Raw genomic sequence first — 16879 nt, 5'->3', positions numbered from 1 at the left:
CGTATGTTGTGCGAAACGTCCTTACTTTCCAGAGCTCCGTGTGACGTGTCTGGCGTGTAGTAGTGTTTGGTTGTAACCTGGCTAGACGATGTAGAAATGAACTGTTGCTAGCGTTTTCATTCTTAATTGCCTTGCAAAGGATATAATCAAACAGTTTGGTAACAGGAATTATGTTGTATTTGGGAAATAGATGATACGTATGTGAATAAAACGGCAGATTTTCTATTACTCTTACAAACCTTTTCTGCAACTTGTGAAGCTTCTGCAAATTTCCGTAAGTTGTCGTACACCAAACTAAGTGACAATAATTGAGTCGGGAGGAGAATAAGGTATTATAAAGTAACAGTAAGATTTTTGGTGGTAGTAAATTGCGATTGCGGTATACTAGCGCAATTACTTGTGCTAGCTTAATTAGCATGCTGTCCACGTGGACATCCCATGACATATTCTGCTGAAAGATAACACCTAATGTCTTAATGTCGACGTAATAGTGGAAACGGACCATCGACCACTGATAGCCATTGCCCAGAAGAACCTGTCAGACATGCCTCCTCGCCTGCAGCGTTTCTTTATGTGCCTCATGCCGTTCAACATTTCTCTGCTGTACGTCCTAGGGAGAGACCTTGCTCTGGCCGATGCTCTCTCAAGAATCCGATGCGACAGCGATGAGCCACCTGAAAGCGAACTAGAAAATGTGGCCACCCATGCAACGGCCGGCCTCTCCACTCTCGTCAGCGACACAACAGCCAAGCGGATTGCAAAAGAAACGAGTGAAGACGACGAGCTAAGGCGAGTCACTGAAGCCCTACAAGATGGACATAGCGTTATAGGTCAGCTAGCTCCCTTCGAAGCTCAGCTATCAAGTGTGGAAGGCGTACTGTTGCGTGATATAGAGTTGTCATTCCGAAGTCCCTAGAAAAGAAATGTTGCAGCGCCTACACGGGGGCCACTTGGGCGTCGGAAAATGCAAAGCAATGGCCAGAGTATTGATGTATTGGCCTGGTATGGCAGCAGAAATAACTGAGAAAGTTTCCAGGTGCCAAACCTGCCACCGTTTCGCTTACAAGCAACCAAGTGAACCCCTAATGCAAAGGCATTGTCCCGCATTACCGTCGGCTAGGGTAGGCGCGGACTTGTTCGAGCATTACGGAACTACCTTGCAGTCTACGATGCCTATTCCAATTACCCTGAAGTAGAGCCGCTTTCTCACACTACTAGCCACTGTGTAATAGAGGAGCTGGCCATGATATTTGCACGTCACGGCATCCCGCTTGAAGTATGCACGGACGGCGGACCACAACTTTCATCGCAGGCATTTCATGCTTTCGCAGAACAGTTTGAATTTGCCCATGTTGTTTCTAGTCCCGGTTTTCCACGCTCAAACGGTTTGGCAGAGAAAGGGATGAACTTGGTGAAATGTTTCCTCAAGAAGGCGCTATATGTGAATGAATACTTTTGGATCGCCTTCTTAATTACAGGACAGCACCACTCGAGGCCGGACAAGCCTCGTGCGAGATACTCATGGGCAGGAGGTTAAGAGCGAGGCTGCCTGACTTCGCAGACCGTAGGGCACCAGAGGTCAAAAAGCACACCCAAGCCCACCCTCAGAGACGTCCACTAGAAGCACTCGGCGAGCATGACACCGTTAGGCTGCTCGACAAGGGAGGGTGGACCACAAAGGCCCTCGCAGAAAACGCCGTCGCCCCTCGCTCATACATGGTCCGTAAAAAAGACGTGAATCAGCTTCGTCGCAACCGTCAACATCTGCTGCGAACAAACGAAGAGTTCGACCCCTCACTGGAAACCATTCCTGACTGTACGGAAGACAGTGCTAGCGACTGTGCTTCTCTTCTAGGCTTGCGGCACCACAGGAGTCCCTGGGCAACTCGAGCCCCACGTGTGACGATCAAGCCACGGCTGCCCACACGCCTCAAGAGCATCCTGAGCCAGGGCAACATAGTCCTCTGGAAACCATGAATTCCGAGCCGGACGACGCTGGGCTTCGCCGGAGCACCCGGTTAAGGAAAAAGCCCACCCGCCTCGTGTATCAAAAGGACTTTCATCAAATTGCTTGAATCGATCTGCTGTTGTATTGTGCTAGTTTTTTTTCTGTTTTTAGAGGGAGAAAGATGTATCGGATCTGGCAACCAGGGCCTTCAAGACTGGCAACCATGCTGTGCAAGCCGGCCAGCCGGGTGGCTGATATAAGAGCGCAAGCGCCCAATAAACGCACTGTTAATCTGCACCTCGAGCTCAGCGGTTGTCTGCGTCGCATGCTATCTTGAACGACACAGCAATGACTTTTATTTTCAAAAGGAATGGTGTGGCGTAGGGTACTGGAATGCTAAGACATTGCTATAGGCTGACAGACACATACACAGGAGATAGCCCTGGACCACGGATGTATGGAGTTCGCACTTTTCTTCCTTAGACAATAGCATCAAATGCGAAACACAGGGGTCTTTTTTATCTGAATGAAGAGGCTTTTACAAATATGACGATTCTGGGGCATTGAGGAAGCGCACGTACTAGGATTGTACAGGCAGCACTTGCTCAATGAGTGGTCGTTAAATTGTGACATATGATGCGCCTGGAGACCTAGAATCTTTAAAACCTCTGACACACTCTACGGCCGCTTCTAAGTCAACCGAGTTGTACTGGGTTCTTGCAGGGCGTGGTGCTTGCCTTCACAGCGCGAAGCGGACTACCAGGAGCCACGTCGTGTCGCAGGCGCGCACCAATCTTATCTATAAATTGCTACCCATTATAACACTTTATGGCTCTCTCCTTTAACTTCCGTTCCGGGGAAAGTGCTGCAGGCTAGGGTATTTTGCATCAAACTAACCTCTCTGTCTTGGGTGTCGTAAACCTTTTTCTGATCACAGTAAAATTGGGTGTGTGAAAAGCTGAACATTGAACTTCATGGCTACTTATGTTGAATAGCCGGCGACTCGAAGGAGTTGGATCAGGTTGAACGCTTCGATGTGTATGTAAACACCTGTGTAAACTGTGAATTTATAGCTTCTTCTTAGCCTGGGCTACAGGCAGCACTGATGCATGTGCTTCAGCCAGTTTTCAGTTTTTTTTATGTCGCAACCTGCGGCCCTTATTTTGCCCCAGTGCGAATGTCGTATACAACATTTCTGAAACGAGTGAGCTTGATAACACAGCTTCCACCATACTTTTGTAGGCAATTTTTACCTTCCGTAAACGTCATTTTACCACTACTTTTCTTGCATCATCTCAACATGTATAGAATAGCAAATATGGGATTCCCTGACGTTTCTGGTACTCATCTGCAACCGTTCTAGCATATCTACGAAATTTTTTGTATGTCTATGTATAAATAGCAGCGGGTATTTTTCTTGAAAAGCTTATTAGTTGGCTTCAGGACACACTCAGTTTGGGCGGAAGAAAAAAGCATCTGCATAAACAACAAATGACGAATGGTGCCTGAAAAGATTAAGAGTTTGCGCTGAATACTTTCTTTGCTTTCGTCACTCTTTCGTATCTGTTATTTTCGCTGCAGGCACTGACGATTCGGCATCAGTACCGGTGCTCCGACAAAGAAGTCCCTTGACTTGTTTTCTGACAGCCAGCGAGGAACAGCTCTTTCCTTGTACGTCTTGGATGTTATGAAAAGGCTCCTGCGCAACGAAGCCTGAACAAAAGAAAACTATGCACCATATCAGCTGTGTGCTCAGTAGTTTAGAACTAACTGGTTAGCAGCACCTGATGATACGTTGTAGGCAGCAATGTTCAGTTCACAGCCTAGGTTATAAGTTGGCAAATGAAGTTATGTGCAGAACGTGGTTCTAGCTAGCAACCCATCAAAACATAACCTTTCGTAATAATGAAGGCGTCCTAAAGAAGAATCCTACGGAGCCCAAAACCATATAACGCTAGACGAGAGAGAGTTGCTATGCGAGCGCAAAAGCAGATACCGCGCGAACTGCCACTTGCTAAGGGCAATCACTGAGGTGACCAACGCCGACGCGGGGCGGCCCCATGGCAAGACCTTGAAACTTTCTCTTTTTGGATTGGCTTGGTGTCCCGCTAAGGCGCTAGACTTGAAAACAATAAATCAAGGTTTCTGCCGTAGCAAAGCTCGCGCCGCTTAGTCGCAACAGCGAAAAGACGGAAAGACACAGAGGGTTCAAAAAATGCCGACTATATGAACGGTTTACGATATGTAGGACCTCCTAATAAAACACTTTTGTGAACTACTTGAAGGTAGAATCAGGCAATGAAACTTTGGGACTGCATATTAAAACGAGTAACACGATCAAATACTTTGATGTTCACAAATCCAAATTTTTGGCCATTTTTCGCTATTGAAAGCCGCATCTCCTGTTTAAAGAATTAAGCTACCAAGAGGTCTGGGAGAAGAAGTAGATCGAGAAACAATAAACTAACAACCGATTTTATTGGAATGCGGTCCGCTGCATGGTTCTTCCCTTGGAGGAAGTAACCGCTTAATGATTTCAGTCGTTTGCACAATGTTACATTCCCTGTTTCCCTACTTCGTCTCATTAGTCGGCCATTCTTCCTTTCCAAGTTGCTCTTGTTCAATGCAGTGCAAACTGGCTCAAAAGTCTTCAGGCCAAACAGCTTCCATGCGAGCATCATATTAAGGTCCAGAAAATTTTGATGAGGACGATGGTTTTTTTTTTAACTAATAGGTATTTAGATCCTACTGGACTGCATATGGGTACCACGAAACCGGTGAAAATGAAGCCATTAGCCTGAGGTCTTTTGACCGATCATCTACCCATTTCCTTACTTTTTCATATACCTCCCTAACATATGGCGTCTGCAACTCTCAGTGAGCGTCAGCAACGACACAGATCAACCGTTGAACGTGGGTGGAAGATTGAAACGGTGGCTTCGGGACGCCGTTTGGCCAGACCTCCTGGGCTATAACCCGACCATTTGCGGAGGGGTGCTCGAAGACTTCAGCGCCGCCGAATACCACGGCGGCACCTTGCGTACGGAGGAGCTGGCACCGCGTCCTCAGACGTCTTCCTACGGCGGCTGCACCAGAGATGACGTCAACAGAGCCGACGATGCGAATCGTGCGAGCACTGAGGCCTTTGAGACCCCCCTCCTGGACGATATATACTGCCGAAGAAGCGATGCCAGTGAGGACGGCACGGATGAGACCGAAGTCGTAGAGGGCAACTGGGCTGACTTGGATGAATCGCGGCCTCAGCGCCTGGAGTGGCAGCCTTCCCATCACCACCAGCGCGACGAGAGAAGACGCTCCGGGTTAGCAGACTGGGGTAAACAACTTTTGTTCGTTAGCTGATTTAATTTTAGCTAGATGATCTTCTAGCATCAGGAAAACGTTACGCTGTTGTACTTAGGCAAATAATTTAGAAGTGTGCAGGTAATTAAACACAAAGGAAATCAAACGAATCTTCATGTTCTGCCGCACTCTATGCCTGGTGTTGTTGCTTCCCTGATCCCCTCAGTCCAACTTCCTTAGCTCACTGAAACAGTTCAACAACATACCTTGTAATACATGCAAACTTTGTACATCCTGAATGAAATGTTCTATAAGCGGATAATGCTATTTGATGCCAAAGAGGTAGTTAAATAAAATGCGACTTTTTACGTCGTCATCTTTGTGAGGGACTTTCTTGGTGCTGAAGAACGACACCTTTTTGGTGTGGCCTTTGGTTATGCGTATTAACAAAAGTTTCTTCACTGGAGACTAGTGTTAATCGTGCACGTTGTTAGCCAAGAATAGGTCACATATGATTTCGAATGTTCCCTGCTGAGATTCTACCATTTTCAGTCAGTTTAACGAGGCATCCTTATGGGCTTTAGGGTTACGGGGGAGGGCGGGGGGAGTAGTGTGCCAGGATTTGCCAGCTGAGACAATGCGATCGGGATGAGTTTAAGAGCGATCGCAGTTGTGACAGTTTGAGACAGTTTTAACGCTATAACGTTAAGGTTCCCGCTCTGCAGAAAATCTGGCATCGCCCTCGGTACCCTCGTCGGTACCCTCGTGTGAGGAGAAAATCCCCGCATAAGCAACCTAGGGGGCACCCTAGATCACGTGACGTTATGCAGCCATCACAACCTGACCTTAAGATTGTGAGCAAACTCCCCACTGTGGCAGGTGGCAGTTATTGGAGATTGCTCGGGAAGGCCAACCCGGGCCGCACAACCCTACCGGTGGCAGCACCTGCCATCCCGGGGCACTAGCGCATTGCTTAACCGCTATACCACTGCGCCAGGAGGAGTACGAGGACTCCCAGCGATCTATGAATGTAAATTAGAGAACGACCAATTGCGCATATATGAGTATTAACCCATTAACGATATCGCGTCATGCCCAAACGGCAGTTTCAGAGCGCTAGCGCTGAACCTCTCACTCACTGATTTCTCCGACCTTTGCTCGAAGTTGAACAAACCTCAACGACTTGTGCTGGCGCACCTGTATCACATTTATCCTAAACAAGATAAAACGTCCAATTATTTTCCCAATTATAAGAAGACACAGCCTATCGCGGACGTTGAGCGAGGGGCTCCGGAATAAGTTAAATCACATGGGTTTTCTTGACGCGCACTGACATCGCACATCACGCCGACACATTTTCCATTTCTCCTCCTGTCTACAGATGCGGCCGCTGCGGCCATAATTACACCAAGGCTCTCAGGCTCAGTAACCGTGGGCGATAATCATTGAGTTCGGCCAGTAAAGTTCGCCGCGGTTATTGAAGATGTTCGCCTGAGTTTGCCGATAACGGGTGCTAAAAGCATTTCGTCCTTAACTGAATCATCTTCAAATATTACGAAAGGCATTGGTTTCGAGACTCTAGAGTTGAGCATCTGTCGGATTAAAATGTGACTTCATGCGCGCTGGCCCACTGAAGGAAGTTTTTCGTCTATTTTGCTTTGCCCATTTAACAATTTAAAATATTAATTTGTATCATTACGCATCAGTTTTTGTTTTATTATCCAAGTGAATAGTAACGAGTAATAGCTCTGTAACTGAAATCTACTCCAACGTTGGCTGTCAACAATGTGTAACTGTTTTGTGAACTCAGGGTGTTCCCGATACACTCTCGCAGAGTTGTCGCATGTGAACAACAGCGGTCTCTCGGAGGACACTGCCTACTTGGCTTTGCCTGAGAACAAGTGCCCATCGGAAGAAGTTCTCGGTGCCTGTTCATTCGACCAGCACCAACAAAACGCTTGGTGCGCCGCGGCAGCTGCTGTCGCCCCTTGCTTCGTATCGCCGGTAGAGCCGCTTCGGGCACCCCGTCATTCGCAGGACGTGTTCGAGCAGCTGCTGAAGGCCTGCAGGCAGCCGGAGGCTGTCGCCTTCTCCGAGATCCTGCAGGAACTGTGAGTTGGTTAAGAGGGCAAAGGGCTTGAAGAAGTTCGGGCAGTCGCCCTTTTTTGAGACAGCTAAGAGTGCACACACAGAGACACAAAGTCGACACAACCGGGAATGAGTAGCGATTGTACAAACCAGACACATCCGTATGGGTACAGATGCATAATAAACCGAAAGAAACAATATTTAAAGCTAAGTGATAACATCAGTTTCATTAAGCGCATGCGCAAGATGTACCAGGGCTGAAGGATCAAGTGTGAAAATCGCAGCGCGTGTTGCGGCCAGGAAAGACCCCAAAGACACAAGATTGTTTGAGGCTGCTCGTATAGAACCTAGCTTACTTTCCAGTAGTAATAACTACAGCGGAGGTGGTCCCTGCTTTTTTGTTTGCGATACATGCTTCTCAAACTGTCTGTCGAGTGATCATCCATACAGTGGCCGCAGCAAGAAGGGTTGCTGTTCTATCTTTAAGAGCATGAAATGCTTTTAGCTATGCCTTGCTGCCATCCTCCCTTCCACTTTCCGTTGAAAGTTTGTCCCTAATATGTCGTCATAATCTCTTGTGAAGAATGCATTGAAAACTATACGCTATAGTAAAACGGATTAGATTCAGTCAGGTCCCTCATGTTGGAAATGTCGAAAGTCTAAACTCAAAACAAAAACTAGTTCAGCAATGTAAAAAAATGTTCCTGATGATCGCATTCGTCTGCTCTTTCTAACGATACTTTCAAAAGCAACCAAGTTTTTGAGGTACTTTTTCTTTGTTAGGTTTGGCATTAGTTTTCGCGCTCTAGTGAAACGTCCTGTGCTGTAGCGAAACTTAGTGTGCTGTGGCACAACAAAGCAATGACTTATGCAAGCAACTGAACCGTTTGAGACTACGATAGAAACAGAAACGTATTTCGGACGTTAACTTGGCCATAATCGCTTAAACCACTTTCTTTATTATGGGTGGTTCTTGCATGTAAACATGTGGCGGAGCAAAAGGTTTTCATTCTTTATATTTCAGACACCGCAAACATTTACATTAATGGGACACTAAAAAGGGATACTAATCCAGGCTGGATTGATAACTTTGGGGTTTGCTGATAAGTCATGTTACAACTCATAATCTTTGTAAACCAAAAAATTGAGTAAAAATGAGGTGCACGTGGGGCTGCTACTTAAATGTTTGAGCAGCGGCGACGAGTGACGTATTCGTGAACTTTTTGAGAACAACACTATTTCGCCGTCTCGATGGGGAATTACCGTCGAAATACGATAGAAGCAGCGCGGTGAGCTTAACCGGCCGTACGAAGAGTCTCGTAATCAAAACAACACAAAAAGATGACGGAGAGAAAGGTTAATCGCAAACACGAGCGCTGAGTCTTTCGCTTCATATTCTGTGCACTCGGACAGCGAGTAGCCGTTTACGCAGCAAGTTCAGAACCACTCCCTCTCAACGCATTCGCGCTGTGTGTGCTAGACACGCGGCCTGCGAAGCGGTTTGATTCCCCCTTCATCCGCCGAACTGGCTACTTTGCATAGGCTGCTGGCGTTATGAAATTCCAGAGTTTATTTTTTTACCTTTAGTACGTGCTCATGCTTTTACGGGCATGCCATATGCACATCAACCGCGTGTGAAGCGCTACACAAGTGTGTGGACTTCCACGTTTTCTGCGCAGTGGAAAAGCGGATATGCTTTTAGATGTGCTGAAAAATACGCGAGAAGCACCATATGCATGCACCATCACCTCTTATTTGGCTCATTAAAGAAAAAAGTTTTCCAGTGCTGGTTATCATGTAGTACGCAGTACTGTGAGACGCCGGCACGCAAGTCAGGATTTTCCGCGTGAGAAACGTTGAACCAGCTGACGCGTGTTCGTCATGATTGTCCGTTAATCCCCTTCCGACCGCTACAGCCAGCAGGAGGCAGACTGCAGTTGGGCGCTGCGTACCGTGGTTTGTTTTCGCTTACAACTGACAGGAACCAATTCACAGACGTAAAAGTCACAACTTCCACAGCAAGTGAATCACAAGCGTTCTCTGCAATCATACTGCATAGTTATTCAACAAGCATGCAACCATCGACAGTACTGTGCGCTGCTTGATGGGAAATACGCGTGCAATGTTTCACTCAGAAGTGATGTTGAATAAAATACGTTAGAGCACGGCTGCTGCTCGCATGTTATTGAGTATCCCTCGAAGATTTCGTGTGCACTTCACGACCGCGAACAATGCACCCAAGACCACATGCTCGCGTTATTCTCGCCGATGTACACATGCATCAGCACGATCAGCAGTTTGTTCTGCAGTCTCCGGCTGCTCGCGGTAACTTCATGTAATTTTCATTCGCAGCAACGGAGCCTATCTCTACCGTATGCGCACGTCGCATCGTGACGCAGACGCACGTGATGCAGCGAAGAGCCCCATCGAAATAGTTCGGGGAGGGGGGGGGGCGGGGCGAAGGTGGCCTGCAATCCCACTTTGCCGCAGATGAATTTTTGAGTTTTCGATTTCCGGCCGCGTTTCCGGTCTTTAGAGGACGGCATAAAAATAACTTCTTGGCAGTTTCTTTTTGGAGGTGCTTCGAACGTAGGTGTTTCGGAATTTTCATTTGCTGTTTTCTCAGCAACGCAGACACCTTTCGCGATAGAAAAGTCATTGGTAGCGTTCCCGGGGAATTATCTATCCTCTTGCATAGTTTGAGTTTTTCAGTTAGCGTCCCTCTCAGCTTGATATATCATAAGCTGAAAGCGTGGCATAGTTCATGCGCATACTGCTGCCGCCAAATGATAGGAGCCAGCGAAACTCGCGCTTGAAGAGTGGTGGCGGAAATTCAAGAAACCCTTGATTGGACTACGTTTTATTCTCAGTGAAGTTAGGGCACGACTAGCGTCATAGCCACCAATGTTCAACAACTATTTATCTGACCACCAGCTACAAATCAAGCTGCTTACAGATGGCAAATTGGGTGAATTGGAAAAATTATTTTGGCAGCGCAGCGACAGCAAAACAAAAGCACAAATTGTGTTCATGATTACATCACTTTTCTCGTCTAACCGTTTTGGTGTCGTTATGAAATGAAGCTACTTTGAAGAATAAATAACCAGCTAAATCAGCCCCTCACCATTTGAGCGGCACGAGTAGAGAAACACTCCATGCCTGCTGATTGCGCGCCTAGGTTAACAATCCTGACAACCATCAATGTGGACCCAAATTTCCTCAGACGAGCTGAAGTAGGTTAACAACTGCTCCTGAGTAACTAGAAAGTTTGCGAGTGCTCCTACACGAGATAGCACTTCATGCTTTAGCTGGGTGATGAGGTGGAGCAAATTCTTTATACAGATAGGCCGGGTTTCAAGGAAGATAAAAGTTTCTCGTGATAATGTATGTCTGACGCTTCCCTGATGCCAGCATTCCTTGTGAACTTAAGGGATTCTACAGAAAAGCTTTGGCTTACTGCATATAGACTGAGCCAGAAATGAGCAGTATTAAGCGGGGTTCCTTGTGCGGGGAAGTTACTTGTTCGAGAGCCCAAGGTGTCGGCTCAGCTCTGAATAAGTCTTCATCGAATTGTAGAAAATCAAAAATCGGACGATCACTCGCGATCGTTAACTTATTGCATAATTATGCCGCTGCACACGATGCCAGTTTTGTGTATTAACTCACAACCGGCAGCACCAGAATAGGAAGGAAAAGCAGTTGACATTAGCGAACCTCCACCCGAATTCTTAATAAACTCCATATTCTTCGCGCTTAGTAACTGCCCTTGATGACAGAAAACCTTGGCTTTCGCACACAAGGCCACCGAGACGGGTGATGTCACGGGTACGAGCAAGTGCCGGAGAAATCTAACGGCCGGGCTGCTTTAATCATTCGATCTCTAATTGGCTGAATCCAGCTCTGGCTTCCTCTATTGCCACCTGAATGATATCTTGAGTATATTGGCTTCGTACCTTTGGCAGGTCATGGCGCTAGCTTCCGCGAAAGTTTGCTCTGTATGAAGGACGAAGATATATGCCTTGGTGCCACTGTGCAGCGGTGTTGAGACCTGCGTGAAGCTCCACGAGGGCGAGCACGCTGACATCTTCCGTGTGTCCGGTGTCCGCTGTGCACCGATGGTGCTCAAGGTCTTCGACTGTAGCTACATCGCGCGCCACGTGCGGTGCCTCTGCAACGAGATAAACACCAGCTGGTGAGTCTATAGGGCTGCCCGACCGAAATGTGCCCCTTTGTGTGCCATCTAGGATTACAATACAAGCTTCAACAAGGGGTCAGAGGAAAACAGCCCGCTGACCTGTGCTGTGGCAAGACGAGGGGTCTTCGCCAACGGCAAGTCGTCCAGTCGAAACGTTGTTCAGTCTACTCTTTTGTCGCCGTGTGCTGACCTTTTTGTGTTCTCAAGAATCTACTCTTCCCTGCTATTTTCCCCGTGGGATAAACCTAACCGGCCGAATAAAGTAATTTCAGAAAGTGGTCGATGTCTTGCACGCATAATTTCTCTTATGTTGGTCACCGAAGTTGACCTCTTCGATTCAGACAAATAGAGGTGCAGCTTAGCGCCTTACGGCAGTGTCACTTTCCTTTAGAATGCCTCAAGCGGATTCAGAATTTTTCAAAATCAAAGGGGGATCCAGAATTTATTCAAAATATGCGGAGTTCAAATTTATATCACGCTCAATCCACATGAAAGAGCGTGCACTGAACGAGGACTACTGCGCTCTACGTCACCAACTTGTTAAGTTGTCCAGAAACTGCCGAGAGCTTGAGAGCTTTCATAAAAGGAGCACTAAATAAGACACCGTGAAGATTCTCTTAGCGGCTGTCACATCGGTTAAAGCTCTGTCAGAGGCTTCACATTTTAGCGCCGGTGATGCACTTGCCACTGCATTTAGTAGGAAAAGGCAGGAAAAAATAATGAAGCTCAAGGAGCAAAACATGTCGAATCCCACTGTCGGTGTGAAAAAAATTGAAGGTGCACTTATGTTTTCTCATCTTGCGAGTACCGTTGCCTTCTCTGTTACTTAATATTGTAATAATCATTGATATTACTTATTTAATTACGTAATTGCTCGATCAAATAAATAATACTGTACAATTACACATACTTGGTTAAAATTTTAAAAATAGGAATAACTCAATTAATCGATCAATGTAATACATATTTATTGCATACCTTCAATTATTAATTACTTCTAATATTAATCGATTACTTGATTATTATTTTATTGTTTTCTCAATTCTCTAGTGATTACTTCTAATCCACCAATATCATGAATTACTCGGATTATTTAACTAAATTATATGAATTCTTATTTAAATGGTTTTTAGTTAGTAATTCTACCACTTATACCTTCCATGAAATTCTTATTAATCCTTACAAATCATAATTGCACTCTTACCGGATGATCGACATTTCATGAAGACACGCTGTGTCCACAGCCCGTGGTGACAAATTCTGTACACGCCACTCATGAGGCAAGAAATACTTTCGCATTAATACTTCGTTAGTCGTGATAAAGCTGCGCATTCGAGGCAGTCATGCGAAGGAGGACGCAGCTATCAATGTATTTCACGTTCCGTTTAGGTGCGTATTTCGCGGTCTTCCTGAAATAATGACAACACTCCTGCATGTCAGTCTCAAAGTGCTAGCAGAGCCTTAAGGGCGGCGGCACTCACCGGACTGGTAAGGCCAGTGGTGTATTGGCCCTTTTCACAACATCGACGCCGAGATGTAGTCAATGATGGATATGCACGCGGAACCACATCGTTTGATCAGCTCCTTCAGTCCGTCGCCGGCGCATTCTCATGCTGTTGTCATGAGTTTTGCTGTAAAGTATAACGTTTAAGCGCTGTTGCATAGATGTCTCCACGACAACGAATAGATATGCCGCTAAGTGCCGTTGCGATTCATCTGGTGTCATTACACCGAGAGCGTGGGAAGGTGATGGTTCCACCATGACAGCACAGTTCTTGTTCGGTACTGAGCCCTTATCTCTAAGCTGTTTATGTGGCTGCTGTAGAATGGCTTGAGTAGTAAATATGAGTCACTATTTTTAACGAGCATCTCTGAGTATTCCTGACTAACGGGCGCATTTCAAGTGCGAGGAGTTTTGCACACGACTCATTCTGCAAAGGCAAGCGTTATTTAGGCACTCGTGTATCGTGATATTGTGCTCTGTTATCAAGGAAAGCGGGTGCGGGGAGCGGATCTCTTCGCGCGATGCGGTTTTAAATCCTCCTCCCGGCTGTGACGCTTTCTACTTATTTTTTGAGTAGGGTGTGGCATGAGTGAACACAAAGCGCCTCAACGAAATCCCTGTGCTTTAGCGTAAGAAATTTCCACGCAAAGTGTAGTACTGTTCTCACTATAGCGACTTACATTTCTGACTAGCAGCCAGTAAACGTCTGGTCCAAGCAGAGCATTGCGGCAGTTATAGCCAAAAATATTAAGCCATCGAGACATCTATATACTTGGCCAATGACGGTAGGCCTTGCGGATGCGTACTTCCGATCCGTTTTGCGCGCGAAAGTCGATTTTTCTTTTCAGCGGCCTTTCAGCGCAGCAAAAGCCGATGCATCCCTCACCATGGCAGCTATGCAAGAATTTAATGAAAGGCTCATTAATGAAGTTCAAAAGTAAAAGGTGCTGTGGGATATGTCCTACACGCACTATACGTCACAAGAGCGTCGGAATGTCGCCTGGCGCCTCATCGCAGCGTCCCTCGGGCGCGCTTTTCTGCGTCACGTGACTTTGTGTAGTCGACTAAAAATAAAATTACCAAAATATATTTTTTTAATGTTTTTATTGTGTTTTATCTTGTATGAAGCCTTAAGAGCGTTGTTCTACGCGTTAATTAACGCAATCGAGCTGCGCTGAAAACGCGCCGCTAGCCGACGCCGAGTCCCGTCGCTTCGTGCGGTTTGCGCCAGCGGCATCGATGGGCGACGGCGGCGTCATCCCGCGACGTATCGCGGACTATCGCCTCAGGCGGTTACCGCTTGAACCCTTACGTCGATAACAGCAGATAGCAACTGCTGCACTGTGTTAAGGCTCGCGTGTCATCGCCTTCCTGTGATGGCTGTCCACAAGGAAGCAATTTTCTTTGGCTAATCAGCTTACTATCGAGCTATACTTCTTTTCTTTTTGTCCTGTTTCGTGTTTGCAAAGTCGGCCCTCGCGCTGCATTCGGGTTATTACGATAGAAAGTGTAACTGTGGCTGTTTTGCCGACGGCGCAAACTCGCGGCCTATGCCACGTGGTCGAGCGCTACAGTCGACCGCCGGGACTGAAATTTCCTTTCGAGGAAGATACCGAAACGGTCTTGAAATATTGTTAACGAAAGCTATCTGTGGTTTCACGAGCCGTGCGCCAATTTTAGTTCCTTCATCTTTTTTAAAGGCAAGAGGGGTTCAAAAATATGTTTGCACGCAATGCAAATATTCAAGTGGCAGCTGAGAACTGCTGTCGGTAGGCTCTATGCATGTTTTACTACGCCTATTACTCGTAAGACGCATCTTTATCTGTAACCCGCCGCGGTGGCTCAGTGGTTATGGCTCTGGGCTGCCGACCCGTATGACGCGCAGTCGATGCTGGCCGCGGCGGGCACATTTCGATGGAGGCGAAAAGCTGGAGGCCCATGTACTGTGCAATGTCAGTGCATGTCAAAGAACACCGGGTGGTAGAAATTACCGGAGCCCTCCACTGCGGCGTCCTTCATAGCCTGCGTCACATTGGATTGCTAAACCCGATAAAACCAACCAAACCAAACACCTTTATCTGTGAAAAGGTTAGCTCTTTTTTTGTTCTATTATTATGCTGAACGAGATCGACTAGAACCATTGCGTCCTCACGCTCGGATGGCGGCACTGCTCCAAGTATCGCTGATGCCCACATTCATGCCGTTCCCCTGCGCAGGAATTGCAGGCCCAAGATTTCGGACATCGGTACACCGTGCGGGGATACGACTCCTTCGTCGACTGCCGCCGGCTCACTTTCCTTGATCCACTGCCCAAAGCGCGGGTGTGTTGCTTGTGCCACGACGTGCTGCCGGTCCAGTATCTTGCTCCGTGCGGCAATGCCGTATGCGCCAGCTGCCTGGACGTTTCCATCAAAGAGGCCCCCGCCAAGTGCAGGGAAAGACGGGAAGGCACTTCGCCCGAAGGCCATGCCAAGTTCAGCATGCGTGGCGTCACGAGACTTGACTTCAACGCCAAGGACCTGGGAACTCTGCGCGTCTACTGCCCTAACATCTGGTACGGCTGCACGCAGAGCAGTGAGCTTCGGCACCTTGAGGAGCACTACTTGAAGAACTGTCCTCACCACCCGAAGATGTGCTTCCACTGCCGACGGGAGGACATCCCGCCTGGTGACTTCGTCCCGCACATCTACAGCTGCAAAAGACGCCAAGAGGAAGCAAGAAGCGTCGACCGCCAAAGCCCCCCTGTCCAGCAGTCGCTGTCCGAATCACCTGCGAGTCAGACTGAAGACGAGCACTTGTGCGCTACGCAGGCCCTTCTCGCCGAGGTCACTGAGCGTGGTGGAGAGGTGCATCCTGAGCCGGTGGAACACCTGAATCAACTGGCCGCAGACATCAAAAGAGCTCCCTGAGGTCTCCGGGACTCGTGAAGGCGCTACCGTAGGCACGCTGTCCGAGGGTCCTGCAAGTCCCAACGAAGTCTCTACCAGAGGCGAGCGCCCCTTGGAGGACCTGTTTGTGGGGAAGCAACAGCGTTGATCGGCCGGGGCTTCTTCGACCGTCGGCGTCTACTGCGCTCTCTGAATTACGCCTGTCTTCGTTTGCTTCGACTACTCGCCCGAGACTTCCAACGCAGAAACGTCCGAGGCTCACGCGCCTTCAGTGTTGAATCACTGAGAGCACTTTTTGCGCCCTTTCGCCATTCTTTTCATTTTCAAAACTGCGCCATTGCATTCTGTTTTTATTGTAAGTATTACCCGAAAACTTCCAAATCTTTCGATACGTTACTGGTGCTTAAAAACGAACTATTCTCTTCGAGATGATACGTGATATAAAGAATTTGCATTCCAATGTCTATTGGTTATGCGATTAAACTACATCATTAATTGAAATTTAAAAAATCCTAATGGTTGCAGTTCTTTTCCCTGTGTAATAAGTTTACCTCCAATATCCGTACTATATATTCTTAACAAAAGCGTGTGATCATTACATCCGTAAATAGGCTGTTACGTGCACAAGCTCGTGACAAAAACTTCTGAAGCGAAGAAAGGGTACTGTAATTAAGGTTTATTTCCAGTAACGTCCCACGCATGCGCATAGCACCTTCGCCACCGTTTTCGATTAAAACTACGTTAAAAAATGGCTCATGAGTTAGCTGCAACACACGTGTTCGGAAAATAGCCTTTCTTCTACCAAGCGCACGACGGACTGTCGAAAAAGAGACGCTCGGCATTGCGCCTACTACCGTCATTACCGCTTATTGTTTGTTGACAAGAGGAGAACTGCCCCGTGGGTCGCCACGGATCTGGTGTCCAGTTACGTCGTACGTTCGCTCCGTGAGGTTCGC

The 16879-nt window shown here is 47.3% G+C and overlaps 1 protein-coding gene across 1 annotated transcript; it reads left to right on the top strand.

The window, feature by feature from the left end:
- The first annotated feature begins 7278 nt into the window (after nucleotides 1-7278).
- On the top strand, nucleotides 7279-16090 carry LOC144106120 (uncharacterized). Its single transcript, XM_077638892.1, has 2 exons — nucleotides 7279-7359; nucleotides 15252-16090. Exon 2 carries the CDS (start codon nucleotides 15516-15518, stop codon nucleotides 15942-15944), a length of 429 nt encoding a protein of 142 aa, XP_077495018.1. The 5' UTR covers nucleotides 7279-7359; nucleotides 15252-15515; the 3' UTR covers nucleotides 15945-16090.
- The last annotated feature ends 789 nt before the right edge of the window (nucleotides 16091-16879 follow it).

The sequence above is a fragment of the Amblyomma americanum genome, chromosome 1 (assembly GCF_052857255.1).
Source record: "Amblyomma americanum isolate KBUSLIRL-KWMA chromosome 1, ASM5285725v1, whole genome shotgun sequence".
In the NCBI taxonomy this organism is placed as follows: domain Eukaryota; kingdom Metazoa; phylum Arthropoda; class Arachnida; order Ixodida; family Ixodidae; genus Amblyomma; species Amblyomma americanum.
The sequence above is the reverse complement of the archived record's forward strand: the minus strand, read 5'-3'. Positions and strand labels throughout refer to the sequence as shown.